Source organism: Mirounga angustirostris, unplaced genomic scaffold (assembly GCF_029215605.1).
Source record: "Mirounga angustirostris isolate CCGP_5_RB_7025 unplaced genomic scaffold, mMirAng1.0.hap1 SCAF_1, whole genome shotgun sequence".
Taxonomy (NCBI): domain Eukaryota; kingdom Metazoa; phylum Chordata; class Mammalia; order Carnivora; family Phocidae; genus Mirounga; species Mirounga angustirostris.
This window is the reverse complement of record NW_026991709.1, coordinates 206,334,604-206,356,065: the sequence shown is the minus strand read 5'-3', so window position 1 is coordinate 206,356,065 and position 21,462 is coordinate 206,334,604. Positions and strand designations below refer to the sequence as shown.

Genomic DNA, 21,462 nt, shown 5'->3' with positions numbered 1-21,462 from the left:
AGGCAGCCGCCCTAAACAGATATAGGTGCCTGATGGTGAGGCCTGAGTGGGGCATGGTGGGCTCCAGACAGCACCTGTTATGGGAGGGTGGGGGCAGTGAAGTACATCAGGGGAGTGGGAAGAAGGGACCAAGATGTGGGAGAGTGATGGAGAGAGAGGGTGCCTGTATTATTTATCCCTCTTCCACAATGGAAGACACTTGGAGGTGGTCATTTGCCCACATTTCCCAGGACTGTGTGGGCTTGTGACAAGAGACACTCAGGGTCCCTCGGGGCTAGGGTAGAAGATAGGTCTTAACTTCAGCCAGAAGAGAGCAACAGTCCCCATCCCAAGTTCTCCATGTGGGACCAGTGGCTGTTAGCTTGGACACTGGGTAGAAGCTCCTCCGTCTCCCTGGCAGAGTAATGGGACTAGCCCCACAGAGCTACTGAGTTACTGCATTGATCCTAGCCCCAGTGAGAACCAAGCTGTTTCTGGTAGGCCTCTTTCAGTTGCAAAGAACGGAGAACCCAAACCAAACTAGCTAGTGCAAATGAGGGCATTTATTGACTCATGAACAGAAATGTTCGGTGGATGTATCTTTCAGGCATAGCTGGATCCTGGGGCTCAAATGACGTCCTCAGGATGGATTCCTTCTCTGTCTCTCGGCTCTACCAGCAGGCTTCTCTGTGCCAGAAGCAACATGTGTGCATCCCCAGCCTCAAACTTAAATCTCACTGGCCTCGGGGCGCCTGGGTGGCTCAGTTGGTTGGGCGACTGCCTTCAGCTCAGGTCATGATCCTGGAGTCCCGGGATCGAGTCCTGCATTAGGCTCCCTGCTCAGCTCTGCTTCTCCCTCTGACCCTCTTCCCTCTCCTGCTCTCTGTCTCTCATTCTCTCTCTCAAATAAATAAATAAATAAATAAATAAATCTTTAAAAAAAAATCTCATTGGCCTAGCTTTGATCACATGTCCATCTGGAACCAACCAGTCCCTGTGGCCAGAAGGATGGAATGTGCTGATTGGCTGAGAACCTAACCACTGCTCTTAGAGATGACCCACTGGCCTTATCTCCCTGCAATAAATTCCCTTGTCTCTACCTTGCACTGCCCAGCCCAGCCCAGCCCTGCTCTGCCCTGCCCTGCCCTGCCCTTCCTAGCCCTGCCCTGCCTAGCCCAGCCTTCCCCTATGCAGCAAAGAGTTCTGCAGGGACTGCAGTGGAGGAGTGTGGTCGGCCAACATAGAGCCTAGCATAATCACCATTTACTTCACCTTCAGGAATGCATGTAGGATTGTGTCTGTATGTGTGGGAAGATTTGCACAGGGAGCGAGTGTTGATGTCTCTTGGCTCTGACCTCAGAGTAAAGGAGGACCATAGGGTCATGGGAACAAGGGAGAGTTGCAGTAACACTGGGCGGCTAGTGCAGCAGTCTGGTCTCATTTTGGTTGCTGGGGGGTACAGGGAGGAGGTGGGGTTGATGCAAAAGAGAACAAGAGAATGATGGGAAATGTAGTCTCCCAATTAGAGAAGGAAAGGAAGGGCCTTAAATCAGTACCAACTGATGATCCCAAGGTGCACCTTGGGCTTGCCCTTCCTCATCCTCTAATGGCATTCAACCTCAAGACAGAGGCTAAGGCCAAACTTCTCAATCAGCTTTCATCTGGCTAATTAGCCCTTCAGGATCTGAGCCAAATTCATAAAATTACTGATAGTTAGCTGGGCATATGGCTGCCTAAGATAAAGAACCACATTTCCCAGCCTCCCTTGCAGCTAGGTACAGCCCTATGACTGTGTAAGCAGACGTGGTATGCACAACTTTGAGGGAAAGGGAGTGCCTTTCTCCTCCCTGTTGTTGGAAGGTCGCTGTGATGGCTGGGACTCCATCAGTCATCTTGGGTGATGACATCACCCTGAGAATAGTGGCCTTGAGTGGTGGAGCAACAAGATAGAAACAACCTGCATCTCACATCTGAAGGAAGGCCATCCCTGCAATGACTAGGGTTTTGATCACCTCCTATCTACCCTGCTGGTGAAGGAGGGATCTCCTGCTCTAAATGATACAAGGTAGCCAAGCATCTGACACCCAACCCTGTATAGAAAAAATCGGCATTGGCTTATTAGTCATATATACTCACAGCCCAGAGGAGGGGAAGGACACTGCATGCCATGCAGAGCCTCATGGGGGTGTCACACATGGGAGCAGAGTCAAGAAACAGGGTCAAAACAGCTAGAATAGTCACCAAATTCACAAAATTAGCGTATTTATTTAAACTGTGGCCTCCAAAGTTTAGTAATGAAAATTGCTTATTCATAAAAGAATATGCTTAAATTAGTGTGAATCTTGTATATAATCACCAAGAAGCTAGGACACTTTTTTTTTTCATAAAGAAAAAAATTTAAAAAGCAGGAGCTATGGCAGGCAGGCTTTGTAGTGACAAAAGGATGAGGTGACCTCTGGTTCCCACGGGAGGATGTGATTGGCATGTTTGGATAATTTCTCAGGCTGGCAGAGAGGTGAACCCATTAGGCTGAGGACCAGATGGGGTGCAGCTGGTCTGGCTGATAGAGGAGCTGGCTAGGCTGGGAGTCTCTCCCTCCGGGCGGGGGGCATGTTTGATAAAAGCAGGGAAACTCTCATGATTAGGCCCCTTTGGGGCCCTATGAGGCTCAAAGATTTTTTTTTTTAAGATTTTATTTATTTATTTGAGAGGGAGAGAGAGAGAGAGCACGAGCAAGGAGTAGGGTAGAGGGAGAGGGAGAAGCAGACTCCCCGCAGGGCACCTGGGTGGCTCAGTCGTTAGGCATCTGCCTTCGGCTCAGGTCATGATCCCAGGATCCTGGGATCGAGCCCCGTATTGGGCTCCCTGCTCTGCGGGAGGCCTGCTTCTCCCTCTCCCACTCCCCCTGCTTGTGTTCCTGCTCTCGCTATCTCTCTCTCTGTCAAATAAATAAAATCTTTAAAAAGAAGAAGAAGAAGAAGCGGACTCCCCGCTGACAAAGATTTTTTTTTTTTAAAGATTTTATTTATTTATTTGAGAGAGAGAGAATGAGAGACAGAGAGCACGAGAGGGAAGAGGGCAGAGGGAGAAGCAGACCCCCTGCTGAGCAGGGAGCCCGATGTGGGACTCGATCCCGGGACTCCAGGATCATGACCTGAGCCGAAGGCAGTCGCTTAACCAACTGAGCCACCCAGGCGCCCCCGACAAAGATTTTTTAAAAATTTTATTTATTTATTATTTGAGAGAGAGAGAGAGGCGGGGGAGGGGCATAGGAAGAGGGAGAGAGAGAATCTTAAGGTGACTCTGTGATGAGCATGGAGCCCAACATGGGGCTCAACACGGGGCTCAATCTCACTACCCCAAGATCATGACCTGAGCCAAAACCGAGGGACCCTTAACTGATTGTGCCACCCAGGTTCCCCAGATGTCTTTCTTGTGTAAGCCACCATTTCTATTTTTTTCTTCTTTGAAAAAACAACATACTCTATTCCTAACAACTACAGAGGCTATCCACAGAGTGAGAGCTGAAGCCACAGTATGGATGGCACTAGCCAAGAAGAAAGTATAAAATGAAAAGGGAGACCAAGGGAAACTGTCGAGGAAGGCTTATGCCTGAGGGGTGGGCAGAAGAGAGCCTGCAGTAGTCATGGAGAAGGAGGGTCAGAAAGAGAGGAGGAACCTGAAAGTATCTGGTAAAACTGAAAATGTGCCTGCCATGTGCTTGTGATGGTTAATCGTATAGGTCAAGTGCAAGGTTATATTATAAAATGATATTGGGCCATGGGGTGCCCAGATGAAACATGATTTCTGGGTGCATCTGTGAGGGTGTTTCCAGAAGAGATTAGCATTTGAATCAGCGAACTCTCTAACGTGGTAGATTGCCCTCCCCAGTGTGGTTGGGCATCATTCAATCCACGGAAAGCCTGAATAGATCAAAAAGCAGAAAAGGTGTGGCCGGGGCTCCAGGGAACAAGTGCACCTGGTTCCAGGGGCTCCGAACAGACCAGGTTCAGCCACTTGCCGCTGACAAAATCCAAAAGCAGGGAAAGGAATTTTTTTCAGTGAGGCCAACACCAGGAAAGACAGCGGACTGGTGTCTCAAAGACGGTCTCCCAAGTGCAGAAAATACTTCCAGGTTTATAGAAGGAAAATGTGGGGCAAAGGTGGGTGGGTATGTGCATGTGGGCAGTGAAGGTCAAATCGATCATTGTCTTGGAGTCAATCATGGATGGGGTCTTGCTAGCTCAGGGAGGTCCTTATGCTTGAGTGGGTAGTTTCAGTTTCCAACTCAGGAGGCTTTGCCCTGAGCGTCTTCCACCTGAGCCAAGAGACAAGCTGGAAAGAAGAACCCAACTTGGAAAGTTTGAGGTCCAAATGGAGGCAACCAAAGTCCTCTTTCAAATGGAGGAATTGGCCCTTTTTTCTTCTGGTCTGACTTTTGAGTGGGACACTGGTCTTCTCCTGCCCTTGGACTGGGATTTGGGATTTACACTATCAGCAACCCCGGTTCACAGTCCTTGGTGCTCAGACTGGAATTATACCATGAGGATCCTGTGTCTCCAGCTTGCTGATGGCAGATTATGAGACTTCCCAGCCTCCATAATCACATCAGCTAATTCCTTATCATAAATCTCTCTCTCTCTCTTTTTTTAAAGATTTTATTTATTTATTTGACAGAATGAGCAAGAGAGCACAAGCAGGGGGAGTGGCAGAGGAAGAGGGGGAAGCAGACTCCCCACTGAGTAGGGAGCCTGACTCCAGGCTCCATCCCAGGACCCTGGGATCATGACCTGAGCTGAAGGCAGATGCTTAATGACTGAGCCAGCCAGGTGCCCCTAAATCTCTCTTTCTATAGATAGATAAATAGATGAGATGTAGATATAGGTATAGATAGATCGATCAATAGATAGAGATAGACATAGATCTATTATCTATATATAGATTGAAGGAGATATTTTATATATATAAAATGATATATATATGTAAAGGATAAACACATATGATAAGAGATATATATAGATACAGATATATCTATCTTATTGGTTCTGTTTCACATGTGCATGTATAAAAGGATATATATATATAAAGGATAAAGGACATATATATGATATATCATATATACCTACAGATACGTACCATATTGGTTCTGTTTCACCTGTGCATTAAATGGGCAGGCGAGATCACAGCCCCGAATGTCAGGACTAACACCAGAGTTGGTCATCCACACAATATGGCCCCAACAGATCAGCAGGGTCTCTGAGCCACTCAGAGCTCCAGCCCAACAGAAGCTGCCCCATCTTGAAAGCAGCTCCCACCGTTGCTGGACACAGTGGAAAACAGAGACAGGACTCCCAAGTCGGCTTTTCAGGGTTTGCAGCCAAAAGTACCATCTAACCCTTCCGCTCCAGTTTCATTGGGCAGGATTAGTCACATAGTCCTGCGTGACTGCAAGGGACAAAGAAAGGGAGGGTAGAGGTTGGGGGCTGGGGAGGAGCAATTGGACTACTTGGAGTATTACTCTCTCTGCAGCACTCAAGATCCAGAAGTCTATTCTGAAAAATCACTTTTTTAAAAGATTTCGTTTATTCATTTGAGGGAGAGAGTACAAGCAGGGGAGAGGGGCAAAGGGAGAGGGAGAAGCAGGCTCCCTGCTGAGCAGGGGCTCGATCCCAGGATCCCAAGATCATGACCCGAGCCGAAGGAGATGCTTAACCAACTGAGCCACCCAGGCGCCCCTATTCTGGAAAAATTTTTACACAGCCAGTAACAGATTTGTGCAAGGACATCCCCTGTGGGGCTCTTTTATTACAGTGAAAATTCTCCCCTGCCCGGGATCCCAGTTTTAATTCACATCACTTCCTCAGAGAGCCCCTCACCAGAACCCCCGATCGGAAGCAACATTTTTGTCTCTCTCTCCTCTTCCCTGCTTTATTTTTCTTCCTGGTATTTCTCGTGTCCTGATTTATATATTTGCCCACTATCCATGGTCTTCCCCCACTGTGGAGGTGGGCCCTTGGCCATGGTCACCTCTGTCCCCCAGCACCTAGAACAACGTCTAGCACATACCAGGTGATCAGCGAACATCTGTTGTGTGAGCAAATGGAAAAAAAAAAAAAAGCCCATAAGAGGGGAATAAACAAACAAAAAATGTGTCCTATTAAAATAATAGAGACCCACCCAGATCTAGAATATACAAGGGCCTCGATCTCTACATAATGTATTAGTTTCCTGGAGCTGTTGTACCAATGACCACACACAAGGTAGCTTAAAACAACAGACATTTATTTGTTTCAGAAGTTCAAATTATTTATTTGGACTTGGGGAAACTGGAAGTCCAAAGTCAAGGTGTTGGCAGAGTTGTTCCTTCTGGAGCTCCTTCCTTGTATCTCTTTCAGCTTCTGGTGGTTGCTGGCAAGCTTTGATGTTCTTGGGTCTGTGTCTGCATCACTGCAATCTCTGTCTCAATTTCCACGTGGCCTTTTGTGTGTGTGTGTGTGTGTGTGTGTGTGTGTGTGTTCATCCTCCTCTCTCTTATAAGGACTCTGGTCATGGGATTTAGAGCCCAGCTGGTTAATCCAGGATAATCTTAAGATCTTTAACTTAATTACACATTTTTTTTTCCAAATAAGGTATTCACATGTTCCAGGGGTTAGGACATCAGGATATCCTTTTGTGGGTCACCATTCAAACCGTTGTATGGATTAGTGTGAGTAGGGCTAATTGTGGAGGAAAAAAAAAAGGTGCAGAGCAAGGATGGCAATTTTGATCATTTTCATAAATTAAAAAAGGTATCCGCTGTCTCAGAGGGAAAATTGGGTAGCTGGGGCGGAGGGGAGAGGGGGCGTTGCCACCATATATCCTTGTATGTCTGTTGAATTAAAAAAAAATTTTTGACTGTGGTATTCATGACATACGACAGAATGAAAATGTTTTAAAGATTTATTTATTTATTTATTTATTTAAGAGAGAGAAAGAGTAAGCGAGACAAGGAGCAGAGGGAAAGGGAGAGAGAATCTCAAGCAGACTCTCTGCTGAGTGCAGAGCCAGACATGGTGCTCCATCTCACAACGCTGAGATCATGGCCTGAGCCAAAATCAAGAGTTGGACACTCAACAGACTGAGCCGCCCAGGCGCTCCACACAGAAACCAAATAACCTTTCACCAAAACTCTTCAAAAAACTTTTTATTTTGAAATAATTTTCAACTTACAGAAGATTTGTGCTAGGAACTAAATGTTTGTGTCTCCCCTAAATGCATATGTTGAAACTTAACCCCCATTGTGATGGTATTAGAAGGTGGGACCTTTGGGAGGTGATTAGGTCATGAGGATGGAGCTTTCATGAATGGGATTAGGGCCTGTAAGAGAGCTGGTGATCTCTCTCTCCCTCTCTCTCTGTCTCAGCCATGTGAGGATGTAGCAAGGAGGCAGTTGTCCACAATCTAGGAAGTGGTCCCTCACCAAACATTGGCTATGCCAGGGTCTTAGTCTTGGACTTCCCAGCCCCCAGAACTGTGAGAAATCAATGTTTGTCATAAATTCACCCAGTCTATAGTATTTTTATTATGGCAGCTCAACAGGCTAAGATAATTTGCAATATTGACACCCTGCAAAGTTCTTGTCTACTCTTCACCCCACTGGCCCAAATGTTAACATCCTGCATAACCATGGTACCCTTGTCACAAAGAAGAGATTAACTAACATGGCACAATACTGTTCATTAAACTACAGACTTAGTATGAATTACACCAGTTTTCTCTCTGATGTCCTTTTCGGGTCCAGGATCTCATCCAGGACCTCATCCAGGACATCACATCACATTTCATTTATTGCGTCTCCTAAGACTTCTCTAATCTGTGCTAATTTCTTGGTCATGCTTTGTTTCTCATGACCTTGACATTTAAAAAAAAGATTTATTTATTTATTTGAGAGAGAGAGAGTGAGGAAGTGGAGGGGAGGGGCAGAGGGAGAGAGGGAGAGAATCTCAAAGCAGACTCCACGCTGAGCACAGAGCCCAACACGGGCTGGATCTCAGGACCCCAAGATCATGACCTGAACTGAAACCAAGAGTTGGATGCTTAACCAACTGAGCCACCCAGGTGCTTCCTCATGACCTTGACATTTTTGAAGTGTCCTAGTCAGGTCTTTTGTAGAATGTCCCTCAATTTGGGACAAACATCTGATGTTTTCTCATGAGTAGACTGAGGTTATAGGTTTGGGAGACAATACCAGGGAGGTGATGTGTCCTTATTATATCATATCGGGGATCCATGCACATGATTCATTGCTATGATGATAATTTTTTTAAGATTTTGTTTATTTATTTGAGATAGAGAGAGAGAGAGTGAACATGAGGGGAGAGGGGCAGAGGGAGAAGCAGGCTCTCTGCTGAGCAGGGAGCCTGATGCAGGGCTCGATCCCAGGACCTCAGGACCATGACCTGAGCTGAAGGCAGATGCTTAACAGACTGAGCCACCCAGGCGCCTCCCCTGGGATGATAATGTTGATTACCTGGTTGAGGTAGTATCTGCCAGGTTTCTCCACTGTCAGGTTACTTTTTGCACTTTCCATACTTTTATTCCTTAGAAGCAAGTCACTAAATTAATCCAGCTCACACCCAACAAGGTGAATTAAGCTCCACCTCCTGGAAGGAGGAATATCAAACAATCTGTGGATTTTTTTTTTTTTTTTTTTTGAGAGAGAGAGAACGCATGTATGAGTGCTCGGGCAGGGGTGGGGTGGGGGTGGGGAGGGGCAGAGGCAGAGAGAGAGAGAGAATCCCAAGCAGGCTCCACACCCAGCACAGAACCTGAGGCAGGGCTCAATCCCACGACCCTGAGATCATGACCTGAGCCTAAATCAAGAGTCAGACACTTAACCTACTGAGCCACCCAGGTGCCCCCGTGGACATATATTTTTAAAAACCCAGTAATTAATAAATATTTTAGGAGAGATACTTTTAGGGTAGGCAAATGTTGCGTTTCTCCTTGAAGTTTCATCCACTAATTTTAGCACTCATTGGTAGATCTTGCTTGCTGCAATTATAACCGTGGTGTTTGTCTGATAATGATTTTTTATTTCCCTCATTCCTTCTATACTTATTTTTTTTTAAGATTTTATTTATTTATTTATTTGAGAGAGAGAGAGAGAGAGAGAGAGAGAGAAACAGCATGAGAGGGGTTAGGGTCAGAGGGAGAAGCAGGCTCCCCAACGAGCCGGGAGCCCAATGCGGGACTCGATCCCAGGACCCTGGGATCATGACCTGAGCCAAAGGCAGTCACTTAACCAACTGAGCCACCCAGGCGCCCATTAATTGGACAGCTTCTATATGGAATGGTGGTCTCTTTGCCCCCATTTTTATTCATTTATTTATACCAGTATGGACTCATTGGTATTTATTTCTTTGGATCACAACGATCCTTCTATTGTTAGTTTTTTGGTTTTTTTTTAAGATTTTATTTATTTATTTGACAGAGAGAGCACAAGTAGGCAGAGGGAGAGGGAGAAGCAGGCTCTCCACTGAGCAGGGAGCTGGACGTGGGGCTCGATCCCAGGACCCTGGGATCATGACCTGAGCCGAAGGCAGCCACTTAACCGACTGAGCCACCCAGGCACCCCATTAGTTGTTGTTGTTTTTTTTTAAGTAATCTCTTCACCCAACATGGGGCATGACCTCAAGGCCCTGAGATCAAGAGTTGCATGCTCTACCCACTGAGCCACTGAGGTACCCCATGGATCACAATGATTTTTTTTTTTTTAAAGATTTTATTTATTTATTTGACAGAGAGAGAGATAGCGAGAGCAGGAACACAGCAGGGGGAGTGGGAGAGGGAGAAGCAGGCTTCCCGCAGAGCAGGGAGCCCAATGCGGGGCTCGATCCCAGGACTCTGGGATCATGACCTGAGCCGAAGGCAGATGCTTAACGACTGAGCCACCCAGGCGCCCCCACAATGATCTTTTAAATCTCATAGCAGATTCCATCATCTACTAAAAACCTTCCAGAGACTTCCCTTTCTGCTTAAGAGTAAAATCCAACTATCTTGCTTACCAACACTCCCTGCCTGCTTCCAAGTCCTTATCTGTCTTCCTTGCTTATTTTTTTTCCTTGCTCATTCCTGCTTTGGCCCAATTGGCCTTTTTGCGGTCTCTCAGTCATGCCACCCTCATCCCGCTGAAGGCTTTGTCTTTGCTGGAACATTCCTCTCCCTCACCTGCACAGGGCCCCTCTCTGACTGTCCTGAACAGCCTTCTTTCTTCCCTTTGATTTCTAATCCTACCTGAAATTAGGTAACCGAAATCTATTTCCTTGTAAATCTATTTCCTTGTTTATCACCTGTTTTGTTCACCAGCGCCTAGAACATAGTAGGTGCTCAATAAATATTTGTTGGCTAAATGAATGCATGAGGCTGGAAGAATGTGAAGAGCAAGATCCATTCACTTCCTCCCTGATTATAGTCACAGTTGAGGTATTCGCATGTCAGGTACTCAGGAGCACTACACTGTAAGCCTCAGTTTCATCCTGTGTAAAATTGACATAATAAAAGGACCTATCGGGGCGCCTGGGTGGCTCAGTCGTTAAGCGTCTGCCTTCGGCTCAGGTCATGATGCCAGGGTCCTGGGATCGAGCCCCGCATTGGGCTCCCTGCTCCGCGGGAAGCCTGCTTCTTCTTCTCCCACTCCCCCTGCTTGTGTTCCCTCTCTCGCTGTGTCTCTCTCTGTCAAATAAATAAATAAAATCTTTAAAAAAAAAAAAATAAATAAAAGGACCTATCTGCAAAACTGTTGGGAAAATTAAATGAGCAAACGCCACATGGAGACGATACTCCTAGCAGACATTCAACAATTATTATTATTACTGTCATCTGTAAAATGGGCACAACAGCGACCTACTACATAGAATTGTTGTAAGCTCAGAACCATGTCTAGCACATGTGAAGTGCTATATAAGCGATCGATGCTATCATCATCATCATCATCCCACCAGGCCGCCCCCAGCCCATCCGAAAAATGTTTTCATTTAATCTCATCTTTTTTTTTTTTTTTTTTTGCAAAGCCCTTTCCTCGGCCTGGCCGGGTGGCCCCAGGATACTCGCCAGGCCTCTGTGCATCCGGATAGGGCGCTGTGGGGACTCCGGCCGGTGTGGACCAGGGGCTTCGATCGCCCCGCCCACGGGCCTGGACCGCCCGCGGTCTCCATGGAAACCCACCAGCCACAGGGGGGCGTGACGCCGCCGAGAGGGATAGGGGCCTTCGCCTATCCGGTCAAAGTCATCTCGGCAAGGGGCGCAAATGGGGCCTCTGACGGGTGCGTCCTTGCGGAAAGGCGGGAATACGGCGGCGAACCACGGGGTTGTACCATCTCTACCAATCAAGGGCCGAGGTGGCTATGATGGACAGGCCTAGCGGGAAGAGGCCCCGAGTGCGGGCTTTCACCCAACCGACGGGCCTCAATGCCGAGAAAGGGCCAATGAGGAGGCGGCGGGGGTGGGACGAAAAGGCCGGTTGCTCCGGAAGTGGAGGGAGGGGGTGAAAATGGCGCCCAGCTCGAAATCGGAGCGGAATAGCGGGGCCGGGAGCGGCGGCGGCGGCCCCGGGGGCGCCGGAGGGAAGCGGGCAGCGGGGCGGCGGCGGGAGCACGTCCTCAAGCAGCTGGAGCGGGTCAAGGTAAGGCCTGGAGTCTGGGAGGAGCGCGCCGGAGGGGGGGAGATGGGACGAGGGAGGCGGAGGGAGGGAGGGCGTTCGCGGGGTGAGGGGTTGGGGGCGGAGCCCGGGGGGAGGGGGCTCGGAGGAAGGGGGCTGGGCGGGGCCCGGGGGAGAGGGCTTGGATGGAGGGGGCTGGGACGGGGGTTTGGATGGAGGGGGCTGGGGGCGGGGTCCCGGGGAGGGGGCTCGGATGGAAGGGCTGATGGGGGTGGCCGAGAAAGGGCTTGGATGGGAGGGGGTCGCTGGAGGAATAAGGAGGAAGGGGGCGATCCAGGGTCAGACTCATTTTTCCAAAACCCTGCTCTCATGGCCCCTCCGTATGGAGCCTTCCCGCCCCCTTGGCGGAGCCCCTGCTACCGGCTTTGGGCTTCCTCTGCCTGGTGTTCCTCTCTCTGTCCCTGCTCTGACCACACGGGAGCTGGGAGTTCCTGTACCTGTGTCTGCCTCCCCCATTGAATGGGAGGGACCTCCTTGGAGAAAGCCTGGTCTTTCCCCTCAGATTGGGAGCTCCCTGAGCAGGGCTCTGTCTTCTCCATCAGACAGTAAACTCACAGCATGCCAGCATGTATCTCCCGCATCAGTTCGGGAGCTCTGGGAGGGCAGACATGTGAATCTGCTGTCAGGTAGCAGCAACCTGGGCAGAACTGTATCCTTGTGGATAGGGGGAGCACCTTCTCCATTAGGCTGGGAACTCTGTGAGGGCAGCTCTGTGTCTCCTCCTTTTGACGAGGTCCTGGGGCAGGGACAGTCTCCGCCTTCAGCCTGGTTGTTCCCTGGGTTGGGCTGTGGCTCCACCCTTAGCTTGGAAGCTCCCTGGATAGGGATTGTGTCTCCCCTGTCAGCCTGGGCCTCACCAACAGGGCTGTTCCATCAGACTGGGATCCCCTTGAGGAGTGGGCTGTCTCCCCCGTCTGCTAGGGAGCTCCCCAGATAGGTCTCTTTCCCATCAGACTGTACTCTCTTGAGGGCAAGGCCAAGTATCTCACTCAGACTGGGCTGTAGCATTCAGGGTGCTCTCTGATGCCCTACTACGCAGCTTGTGCCTGCCTGCCCCCCCCCCCATCCTTCCTTGAAGTTTTTGGGATGAGGGAGTCGGTTAGAAGGTGGCTAGGTTAATTGAGAAGGGGGAATTGGGCAGGAATTGGAAGGTCACTGGTCAGCCCCACTGTTCTGCCTCTGTGGGTCCCCAGCTGAGGCCAAGGCCGTCCCAAAGGTCCTGAGCACCCTGTGTGTAAGCTAGTGGGTCAGGGACAGGTGAGTTCAGTTGGTCAAGCCTCCTTAGGGGTCGAGGACACCCACAGCTCAGTGCACCATGAAGCAGCCTTCAGGAAGTCAACCAGTGGCCCACTGTGACCAAGGGTGAATGGGGAACCTTCCTGGGGGTGGGGAGTGATACCATTGCTGGTTCTTAGAACCTGGTTGCTTGGGCAAGAGGGGTTCTGAGGCTGGAGAGATGTGGGGCTGGGAGGGTGGCATGGGTCCATGGTGGAAGGGGAGGCTCAGGTGAGGCCCAGCTGATCTTCCCCAGCTATTCCCACCTTCCAGAGCTTGGACCACTCTTGACCGTCATGGTTATTAGGAAGTGGGCCTGTGTGTCTGGGCCAGATCTTGGGGGTGCTACTGTGCTTTAGGTGAGGGGACTGGGGGTGTTGGTACCTCATGAGCCAGGGCCACCCCTTCCCCAGATCAGTGGGCAGCTCTCGCCTCGCCTCTTCCGGAAGCTGCCGCCCAGGGTCTGCGTCTCGCTCAAGAATATTGTGGACGAGGACTTTCTCTATGCAGGGTGAGGCTGTGCGAGGCTGGGCTGAGGTGGGGGAGCTGGGCGGGGGCGGCAGGCTGGTCCTGACCTGCTGTTCTGCCCCCACCCCCACAGACACATCTTCCTGGGCTTTTCCAAGTGCGGCCGTTACGTTCTTTCGTACACCAGCAGCAGTGGGGATGATGACTTCTCCTTCTACATCTACCATCTGTACTGGTGGGAGTTCAACGTCCACAGCAAACTCAAGCTGGTAGGGCCGGGCCCAGGGCTGGGCTGTCCCTTCCAGCAGCATGACCAGCAGATCACAGCACCCCCCTGAGCCTCAGCTTCCTTGTCCATAAAGTGGAGAAATTCTACTCCAAGGGTCATTGTCAGTATTCCGTGTATTTGGTCAAACCACGTGCAGTTGCCATTTTTATAGTTGCAAGTGGGTAGATAGCGGCACTTTTGTGTGGTTCGACTCAGCATACATGCCTAAGAAGGACACGGCAGGCTCAGGCCAGGTGGGACCCGGAGCTTTGCTAGCCTGTTCGCTTAACCCTGACTTTGACTCCTTGACCCCCCCTTTCCAGAAGGTTAGTGCATTTACCCCAGTTTACACATGAGCTCGGAGAGGTGAACAGGTTTCAGGGTGGATTGGGCGTGGAACTGATGTGTCTGGCAGAGTCCCCTTTCTTGGGGCAGGGCTCTCCTCAGCTTCCGCCTGTGCCAGGCTGGCCTCCCTGGTTCCCCTCCTCGTAAGGGGAGCCTCCCCAGCCTGTCCTCAGGAAGGCAGAGGGGTATGGTGTAGGAGCTGCTTGGGACTCCCTAGCTCGACCACCTCCCTCCCCAGAAAGGGTGCTCCTGCCAGCTCAGCCCCAGCTCCGATTCCAGCCCAGTGTGGTGCAGCCTCGGGTTCCCTACGCCCCCCACCCTACCCGCTGTGACCCCATACCGACCCTGAACGTGCTGCTCAGGTCCGGCAGGTGCGGCTCTTCCAGGACGAGGAGATCTACAGTGACCTGTACTTGACCGTGTGCGAGTGGCCCAGCGATGCCTCCAAGGTCATCGTCTTTGGCTTCAAGTAAGACGTGGGGACACGGAAGGCCTGGGGACCCGGGGAGGGCGGGGCGTGGGCCAGGCTGCTGAAGGCGTGCCGGCCCCCAGCACCCGCTCGGCCAACGGGATGCTCATGAACATGATGATGATGAGTGACGAGAACCACCGAGACATCTACATCAGCACTGTGGCCGTGCCACCGCCAGGCCGCTGCGCCGCGTGCCGGGAAGCCAGCCGGGCCCATCCAGGTGAGCGGCCGGGGAGCCTCGGGGTGCGGGCCGCCTCCCTGCCCCGAGGCCACGAGTGAGCCTGCGGGGCATGTGTTGCTGCAGGCGACCCAAGCGCTCAGTGCCTGCGGCACGGCTTCATGCTGCACACCAAGTACCAGGTGGTCTACCCCTTCCCCACCTTCCAGCCCGCCTTCCAGCTCAAGAAGGACCAGGTGGTGCTGCTCAACACCAGCTACTCTCTGGTGGCCTGCGCTGTCTCAGTCCACTCGGCAGGTAGGCCCCCCGGTCTGATGATGGGCCTGGCACCTGCTGGAATCCTCAGAGCCCCCAGTCCCCTGACCCTGAATGAGGTCTGGAGAGGCGAAGTCCCCTGTCCGAGGTCACTCGGCTGGAAAGCGGGAGTACGGACTGCAAAGCTAGCCATGCTCCACCCCAGCGCTGTCCTCTAGAACTTTCCACAGGGCTGGGATGGTCTGTGTCTGCCGGGTCGGCTACAGCTGCCCCCCAATAGCCCCTTGAAAGTGGCTTGCGTGATCAAGGAACTGAGTTTTTAATTTCAGTTCATTTTAGTTGAGTTCAAACAGCTACACGTGGCCGTGACTACCATGCTGGGTGGCACAGTGCTCATTTCAAAAATTTAAAATTTCAGGGAGTTGTTAGTGGACGGCTGGCTGTCATATGTCTTTGGGAATAGAAAAAGCGCCAGTGAGATCACAAGGTGATGTCCCTTGACAGGGTGGCCAAAGTTAAGAAGCTGGATGATGCTACCGGCTGGTGGTGATGTGGGGCCCTGGGGCCTCCCCTGCACTCTCGGGGCCGCACGGCAGCCGTGTGACCACAGTCCTGTGCCTGGGCATGTCCAAGGCTTTGGGGGCTGCCTGCTCTTCATCCCTGGGGATCAGGGAGGTGGGACAAGGCAGGTATTCTCTTGGATCAGCAGCCCCATTGGGCGCCCCAGCGGGCGCCCCAGCGTGCATGTCCGTGGAGCGTTGCCTTAAAGACGCGCTCCAATGTAAGAGAAACGGAAGGAGATCTATAACCGGATAATGATACCACTTACATATAAATTAAAAATGTTCCGATTTTGCAAGAACCCAGTCAAATGGAAAGACCCCCGTTAACTACATTAAAATGGTTGCCCCTGGGAGAGGGAGGGGAGCGGATATGAAAAGAGAATTAAATGTATATAACTGAGCCCACACATCAACAAGGGCCAGGATGCCCTGTCCCCAGGCCCATCCAGGGGCCTCCTGACCCTGGCCACCTGAGCCGTTGTGGGCAAGGCCCTGCCCCTCGTCAAGCTGTGAGCCCCAACAAGCCGGGCCTAGCTGAGGCCCGTACCCTCTGGACTTGTGGCTATGGGTCTCTGTAGGAAGGGCCACGTGGGACAGGACTCAGCTGTGCGCATTCGAGGGTGAGGGGGGCACGGTCACCCATGTCTGTCACCTCACCATTTACACAGAAGGGGAGTGAGTTTTGTCCACGCTGGTGGACAGCAGTGCATTGGTTCGCATTGTCTTGCAGTGTGACCTTGGACAAGTTTCTCCCTGAGCCTCGGTCCCTAGTCTCTGAACTGGGAGGACACAGCCCCCATCCTCCCAGGATTGATTGTGGGGGGCCCTGCGGAGGTGGTGCCCAGCTCCTGGTGCTGCTCGTTGAGTGCGTTAGGGTTGTCCGTGCTGCGCCCACATCCTCCGGGGGGGGCGGGGGGACCGGTCCCTAGTCGGGCAGAGACAGATGGAGGCCTGGGATTTGGCTGCCGTGTGCCCAAGCCAGTCAGTTCCCATTGGGGAGGAGGCATGGCTGTGTAGTAAACTTAGCTTTTGTCACTGTCAGCCCCCCAAGGGCGGGGAGTTTTGTGTCTTATTCGCTCATGTCCTTAGTGTGTGGCATTTGGTAGATGCTCAGAACTAAAGTCTGAATGAGTGTTGCTTATGTGCACGCGCGTGTGTATAAGGCCTTTTTCCCTTCTGAGTGTTCCCGACTGCTCTTTCAACATAGGTAAGTCTTGTAGAAGGGTCTCCTCAAGGTGGATTTCTAAGAACCGGCCCCCGGGGCAGTGAGGGCGGTTGGCAGTGTCCTAAACTTGACCTTGTCTGTTGACCGGCCCCCACCTCCCTCTCTGGTTTTTGTTCCAGGCGAGAGCAGCTTCTGCCAAATCCTGTATGACCACACCACCTGCCCCCCCGCCCCTCCCAGCCCCCCTGGGCCCCAGAGCCCCGAGGTGCCCCCCGCCCTCCCCAGCCCCTGCCCTGAAGTGGCCCCCGCCCGGCCCCCCGGGGCCCCCGAGCCCTCGCCCGCCGTCACCAAAGCCAAGGAGTTTGTGGCCGACATCTTCCGTAGGGCTAGAGAGGCAAGGGGGGGGGCCTTGGAGGAAGCCCGGCCGCCCCCCTGCCCGGGGCCGTCGGGCAGCCGCTGCCGTCTGCCCTCGGAGCCCCTGGCCCCAGGCGGGGAGGTGGCACCCCGAGACAGCCCCCCTGCAGCCGAGGCGCCTGCCCCGGAGCCCGGCTACGTCAACTACACCAAGCTGTACTACGTGCTGGGCTCCAGCGAAGGGACGGAGCCGGAGGACGGTGAGCCGGAAACCCACCCAGCGGGCAGGGCCCTAGGCGTGGGGGGGCCCGCCCCCCTACTCCCATGTCCTGTTCCCTCAGAGCTCGAGGATGACAAGATCTCCTTGCCCTTTGTGGTGACTGATCTCCGTGGCCGTAACCTGCGGCCCATGCGGGAGCAGGCCGCCGTCCAGGTTGGTGCCAGTGGTGCCAGCCCCCCCGGGGAGCCTGCGGGGGCGGCAGTTGAGGCAGCTCTCCCGGCCCACCGCCCACAGGGTCAGTACCTGACGGTGGAGCAGCTCACGCTGGACTTCGAATACGTCATCAATGAGGTCATCCGCCACGATGCCACCTGGGCCCACCAGTTTTGTTCCTTCAGTGACTATGACATTGTCATCCTAGAGGTGGGCCCCGGGGAAGGGGACAGGGCGGGCCCGGGGCCTCCCTGTTCTGGGCGTCACCTCCGTAGCTGTCCCTGCCGTCCCCGCCCCTTCACCCCCCCAGGTCTGCCCGGAAACCAATCAGGTCCTCATCAACATCGGCCTGCTGCTGCTGGCATTCCCGTCCCCCAGCGAGGAGGGCCAGCTCCGGTGAGCGAGTGGGAGCAGAGAAGCCCCTCATCTGCCCAGCACGAGGCCACACTCAGCTGCTTCTGCGGGGGTGGGCGAGTCGGGACAGGAGACGACTTCCCCTGCCCCCAAAGCCTGGACCGCACACTCCATTACTGCTCCAAAGACAGAAGACCCTCAGGGTCGCCCGGGTCCCAGCTGAGGGACCCACTGGTCCCATCCCTTTCTCCTTTGCCCCCCACCCCACTGCAGACCAAAGACCTATCACACCAGCCTCAAGGTGGCATGGGACCTCAACACGGGCATCTTCGTGACAGTCAGCGTCGGCGACCTCACCGAGGTCAAGGGGCAGACCAGGTGAGGGGGGGCCGGGGCCGGGGGCCGGGGGCCGGGGTGGGTGGCCTGGGTGATGAGAGCCCTCACCCCCTTGCCCTCAGCGGCAGCGTCTGGAGCTCATACCGCAAGAGCTGCGTGGACATGGTCATGAAGTGGCTAGTGCCCGAGAGCAGCGGCCGCTACGTCAATAGGATGACCAACGAGGCGCTGCACAAAGGTGGGCCCCGTGACCCGGTGACCGTCAGGACCGAGGTCCTTCCTGGTGCCATGCCAGGCCTAGAGCACCTGTGGATTCCTCAGTGTTCCTGAATGGAGTCCGCTGGCCGCGCTAGTGGAACTGGAATGGGGGCAGGGCAGGCCCCGGGAGGACCGGGCGGGTGTGGCACCTGGGGACCCCCAGCCAGTCCATGCACTCATTTAGCAGACCTCTACTGGGAGGCCGCCGGATAACTCAACGGGGTCGCTGCCTTCTGGAACCTTGTGGCCCAAATCAAGTCAGGGAAAGAGGCAGGCCCCTCCCCTCAGCCTGGGCCTGCAGAGACTCCATGGCTCCCTTCTGACCCTTCCCTGCAGGGTGCTCACTGAAGGTTCTGGCAGACAGTGAGCGATACACATGGATTGTGCTGTGAGGGCCCGGCTGTTCTGGACACTGACTCCAACTACCTCCGTGGCCTGGGAGCCGGCCGCCTTCCTGGCAGCCTCTCCCCGGCTGGCTGGCCGACCGATGACCGGCCGCCCGACGCGACCGACCGACGGGCCGGCACTCGTGTTAGGCTGCGGGGAAGGGGGCTGGGCGGGGCAGCCCCTGGTGGCCTGAGAGTCCGGACGCTTCTTATTTATGCCTATTTAAGTTGGGAAGGGGCAGAGGGAGGGAGCCCCCTGCCCCACCAGCCTCAAGCGCCCACCTTCATTCACCCTGCGCTGGGCACAGGCCCTTGCTCTCTGTGCATCTGCCCCTTTCCTTGGCTACGGGTGTGGACATTGCCCCCCAGGGAGGCCGAATGGACCCCCTTCCCCTGCCTGCCCCAGCCTCCCCCCACCTGAGGGGGCAGACCTCGTGGCCATCCCCTCCCCCCGCCCGTCGTTCCTCTTCATGTAATAAATGTTTTATTTCTGAACCTCCCTGAATTCCCCTTACTGCCGCTCGGGGCTCAGTCGGAGCCCCGGCCCCAGGGCCCCGCGACTCAGCAGCAGCCACATAGCACAGCGGAATTTATTGTTTTAAGAAAGACTACAAAAAGGTAGAAAACAGCTCGGCACACTAGACTACCACACGCGTGGACACTTTCACGGCCAGGAGCGGGGGGGCCCCGAGGGAGTGGGGAGGGGACGTGGGGGGGCCACCCCAAAAGCTGTAGCACGCGGAGCACACAAAATAGTGATTTTTATACAATAGGTCAGATCTTTTTTGTCTTTTTTTTTTGTCTTTTTTTTTTTTTTTGCTTTTTGCCATAAACATCTATTTCACAGGTTGAAGACACTGAGAAAACCGGAACAGATAAGGCCATGATGGTTGGAAAAAAACCAACAAGTTACCAACTCCGCTCAGGCGGCTCACAAATCGCACAATAGTCATGTGGGGGGCGGGTCGCACTGCACGGAGGAGAAGCACAGTCTCCCGGGAGAGAAGGAGCACAGAGGTTCCATTACAAACCAGAGGCGGGTGGCCTGGGACGCCGGGGTCTTGGATCTGAGGGAGCCGAGCCCCCAGCCGGGGTCGGGACAGGTGCGGGCACTTCCAGGCCCCACTGCCAGCAGCAGGCCCCTCTGGGCTCCCACGCCCAGCCCGGCCTGCTGCTCTTTGGAAGCTGGAGGCGGTGCCCCCGGCCGCCCTCCCCCCAACCAGGCCAGGACAGTGCCCTCCTCGAGGGCTGCGGGGCAAGGGAGGGCCCAGCTCTGGAGAAGATGCGACACCCACGGCTTTAATTGCACTTATACCAAGGAGTGGGGAGTGGTGGGGTTGCTGGGGCAGGGGTCCTGGGGCTGCTGCTGACAGTGGGGGTCCCCAGGTGATGCCCACCTGTGCCCACCTGGGGCTCAGGGCTGGGCCCGGGACAGACTGTGCAAAGCCAGCGAGCTGAATAAGTTAACAGTTCCACAGGGGAGGGGGGCCTGCCTGCCTGCCCCCTGGGGTGGCGGGAGGGTGGGGCTGGGGGAGGGAGATGCTGAGGCCTTCGGGGCCAAGGAGCCTAGCTGGCTGTCCCACGGGGCACCTGGGCACGGTGGCGGGTTCCTTAAGGCACGTCTTTTGTGTCAGTTTGCAGCTGCGGCTCCGCCCGGCCCTGTGATTGTGCCGGCCCCACTGCGGGCAGGGACCCCCTAGCCTTCCCTGTCTTGGCGGCCCCCTCCCGGCCGGAGGCTGGAACGGTGACAGCGAAGCCACAGAAGCTGTGAGGGACCCTGGCGTGGACGGGCGGCGGGGGCGGGCGGGCGGGGCGGGGGAGGCCGCGGGCTTAGCTGGAGGGCAGCGCCTGCACGAAGAGGCCACGCGCGTCTGTCCGTGCCAGCTTGGCCGGCGGCTCCAGGGCGTCAGGGCCCAGCGCGGGCGACTCGCCGCCAGCCGCCAGCGAGATGTCCTGCGGCAGCTCGTCCTCGCTCTCCTCCTCCTCTTCCTCCTCCTCGTCTGGGACACACACAGCAGGCCCGACTCAGCGTGGCGTCTCCTCCATCCCCACCGCCCCGACTGCCGCTCCTGGGACTCGGGCCCACGCTAGGGGACACGCCCCACCTACCTTTGTCCGGGTCAAGGGGGTTCAGCGAGGTGGTCAGGTTGGCGAACTGCAAGGAGGCAAGACAAGGGGTGAGGGTCCCGCCGAGGGGCGCCCCGCCCGCGCCCTCAGCGCCCCGCCGCGCGCACCTCGCCCATGACGGCGATTGGGGTCTCGCCCTTGGCCTGGGCCACACGGTGCTCGATCAGGTAGTACATGTACTCGTCGTAGAGCAGCCGGATGAGGTGGAAAGAACCAAAGCTGGCAGCGCTGCGCAGGGTCAGGTCCCGGATCACCATGGAGCTGTGGGCGGCGGCGGAACGGAGGCCATCAGGCCCGGTGCCGCCCCTCGCCAGCCTTCCGTGCCTCAACGACCCCCCACGCGCCAGCTAGCCCTGCTACCCCGGTCCGGCCCCGCCCCGGCTTTCCCAAGTGCGTCCAACAGTGAGAGCATAGGGTCCTCACCCTGCCCACCGCCAACAGGGACCTCCGCCCTGGTGAAAGGGAACCCGAGCCCCGAGGAAGCGGGATCTTCTCTGGTCCCAAGTCCCGCGAGGAGGCGGGGCCTCCCCTGATCCCATTTTGGCCGG

General features: G+C 54.5%; 2 protein-coding genes across 10 annotated transcripts in view; one reads left to right on the top strand and one right to left on the bottom strand.

The window, feature by feature from the left end:
• Window positions 1–11,467: 11,467 nt before the first annotated feature.
• On the top strand, window positions 11,468–19,282 carry DCAF15 (DDB1 and CUL4 associated factor 15). 3 transcript variants are annotated; one of them, XM_045862878.3, is made up of 13 exons: window positions 11,471–11,641; window positions 13,366–13,463; window positions 13,554–13,689; window positions 14,396–14,502; window positions 14,586–14,725; window positions 14,810–14,980; window positions 16,846–17,280; window positions 17,362–17,453; window positions 17,535–17,663; window positions 17,764–17,849; window positions 18,081–18,185; window positions 18,266–18,381; window positions 18,738–19,282. In XM_045862878.3, the coding sequence occupies exons 1-13, from the start codon at window positions 11,510–11,512 to the stop codon at window positions 18,791–18,793; spliced, it is 1,803 nt and encodes a 600-aa protein (XP_045718834.1). In that variant the 5' UTR covers window positions 11,471–11,509; the 3' UTR covers window positions 18,794–19,282. The 3 variants fall into 3 exon arrangements, with proteins under 3 accessions (XP_064425954.1, XP_054360863.1, XP_045718834.1); XM_054504888.2 differs by having other exon boundaries at window positions 11,470–11,641; window positions 16,846–17,453; XM_064569884.1 differs by lacking the exon at window positions 14,810–14,980 and having other exon boundaries at window positions 11,468–11,641; window positions 16,846–17,453.
• Window positions 19,283–19,916: 634 nt separating this feature from the next.
• RFX1 (regulatory factor X1) overlaps window positions 19,917–21,462 on the bottom strand; it is a 31,770-nt gene continuing 30,224 nt past the window's right edge. For 6 of the 7 annotated variants that reach the window (XM_064569854.1, XM_064569848.1, XM_064569856.1 and 3 more), the window contains 3 exons: window positions 21,022–21,175; window positions 20,897–20,942; window positions 19,917–20,787 (listed from right to left, as the gene is read on the bottom strand). In XM_064569854.1, the coding sequence (XP_064425924.1) occupies window positions 20,618–20,787; window positions 20,897–20,942; window positions 21,022–21,175 (370 nt within the window). In that variant the 3' untranslated portion in view covers window positions 19,917–20,617. The remainder of the gene's footprint in view (window positions 20,788–20,896; window positions 20,943–21,021; window positions 21,176–21,462) is intronic. The other variant, XM_064569866.1, reaches the window with a different exon arrangement.

Excerpts from the sequence above, each read along its gene's own strand:
- DCAF15 (XM_054504888.2), top strand. The coding sequence starts at position 11,510 with ATGGCGCCCAGCTCGAAATCGGAGCGGAATAGCGGGGCCGGGAGCGGC. Across the intron at positions 13,464-13,553 it reads GAGGACTTTCTCTATGCAGG|ACACATCTTCCTGGGCTTTT; the intron begins GTGAGGCTGTGC and ends CCACCCCCACAG. Across the intron at positions 18,382-18,737 it reads CAACGAGGCGCTGCACAAAG|GGTGCTCACTGAAGGTTCTG; the intron begins GTGGGCCCCGTG and ends CCTTCCCTGCAG.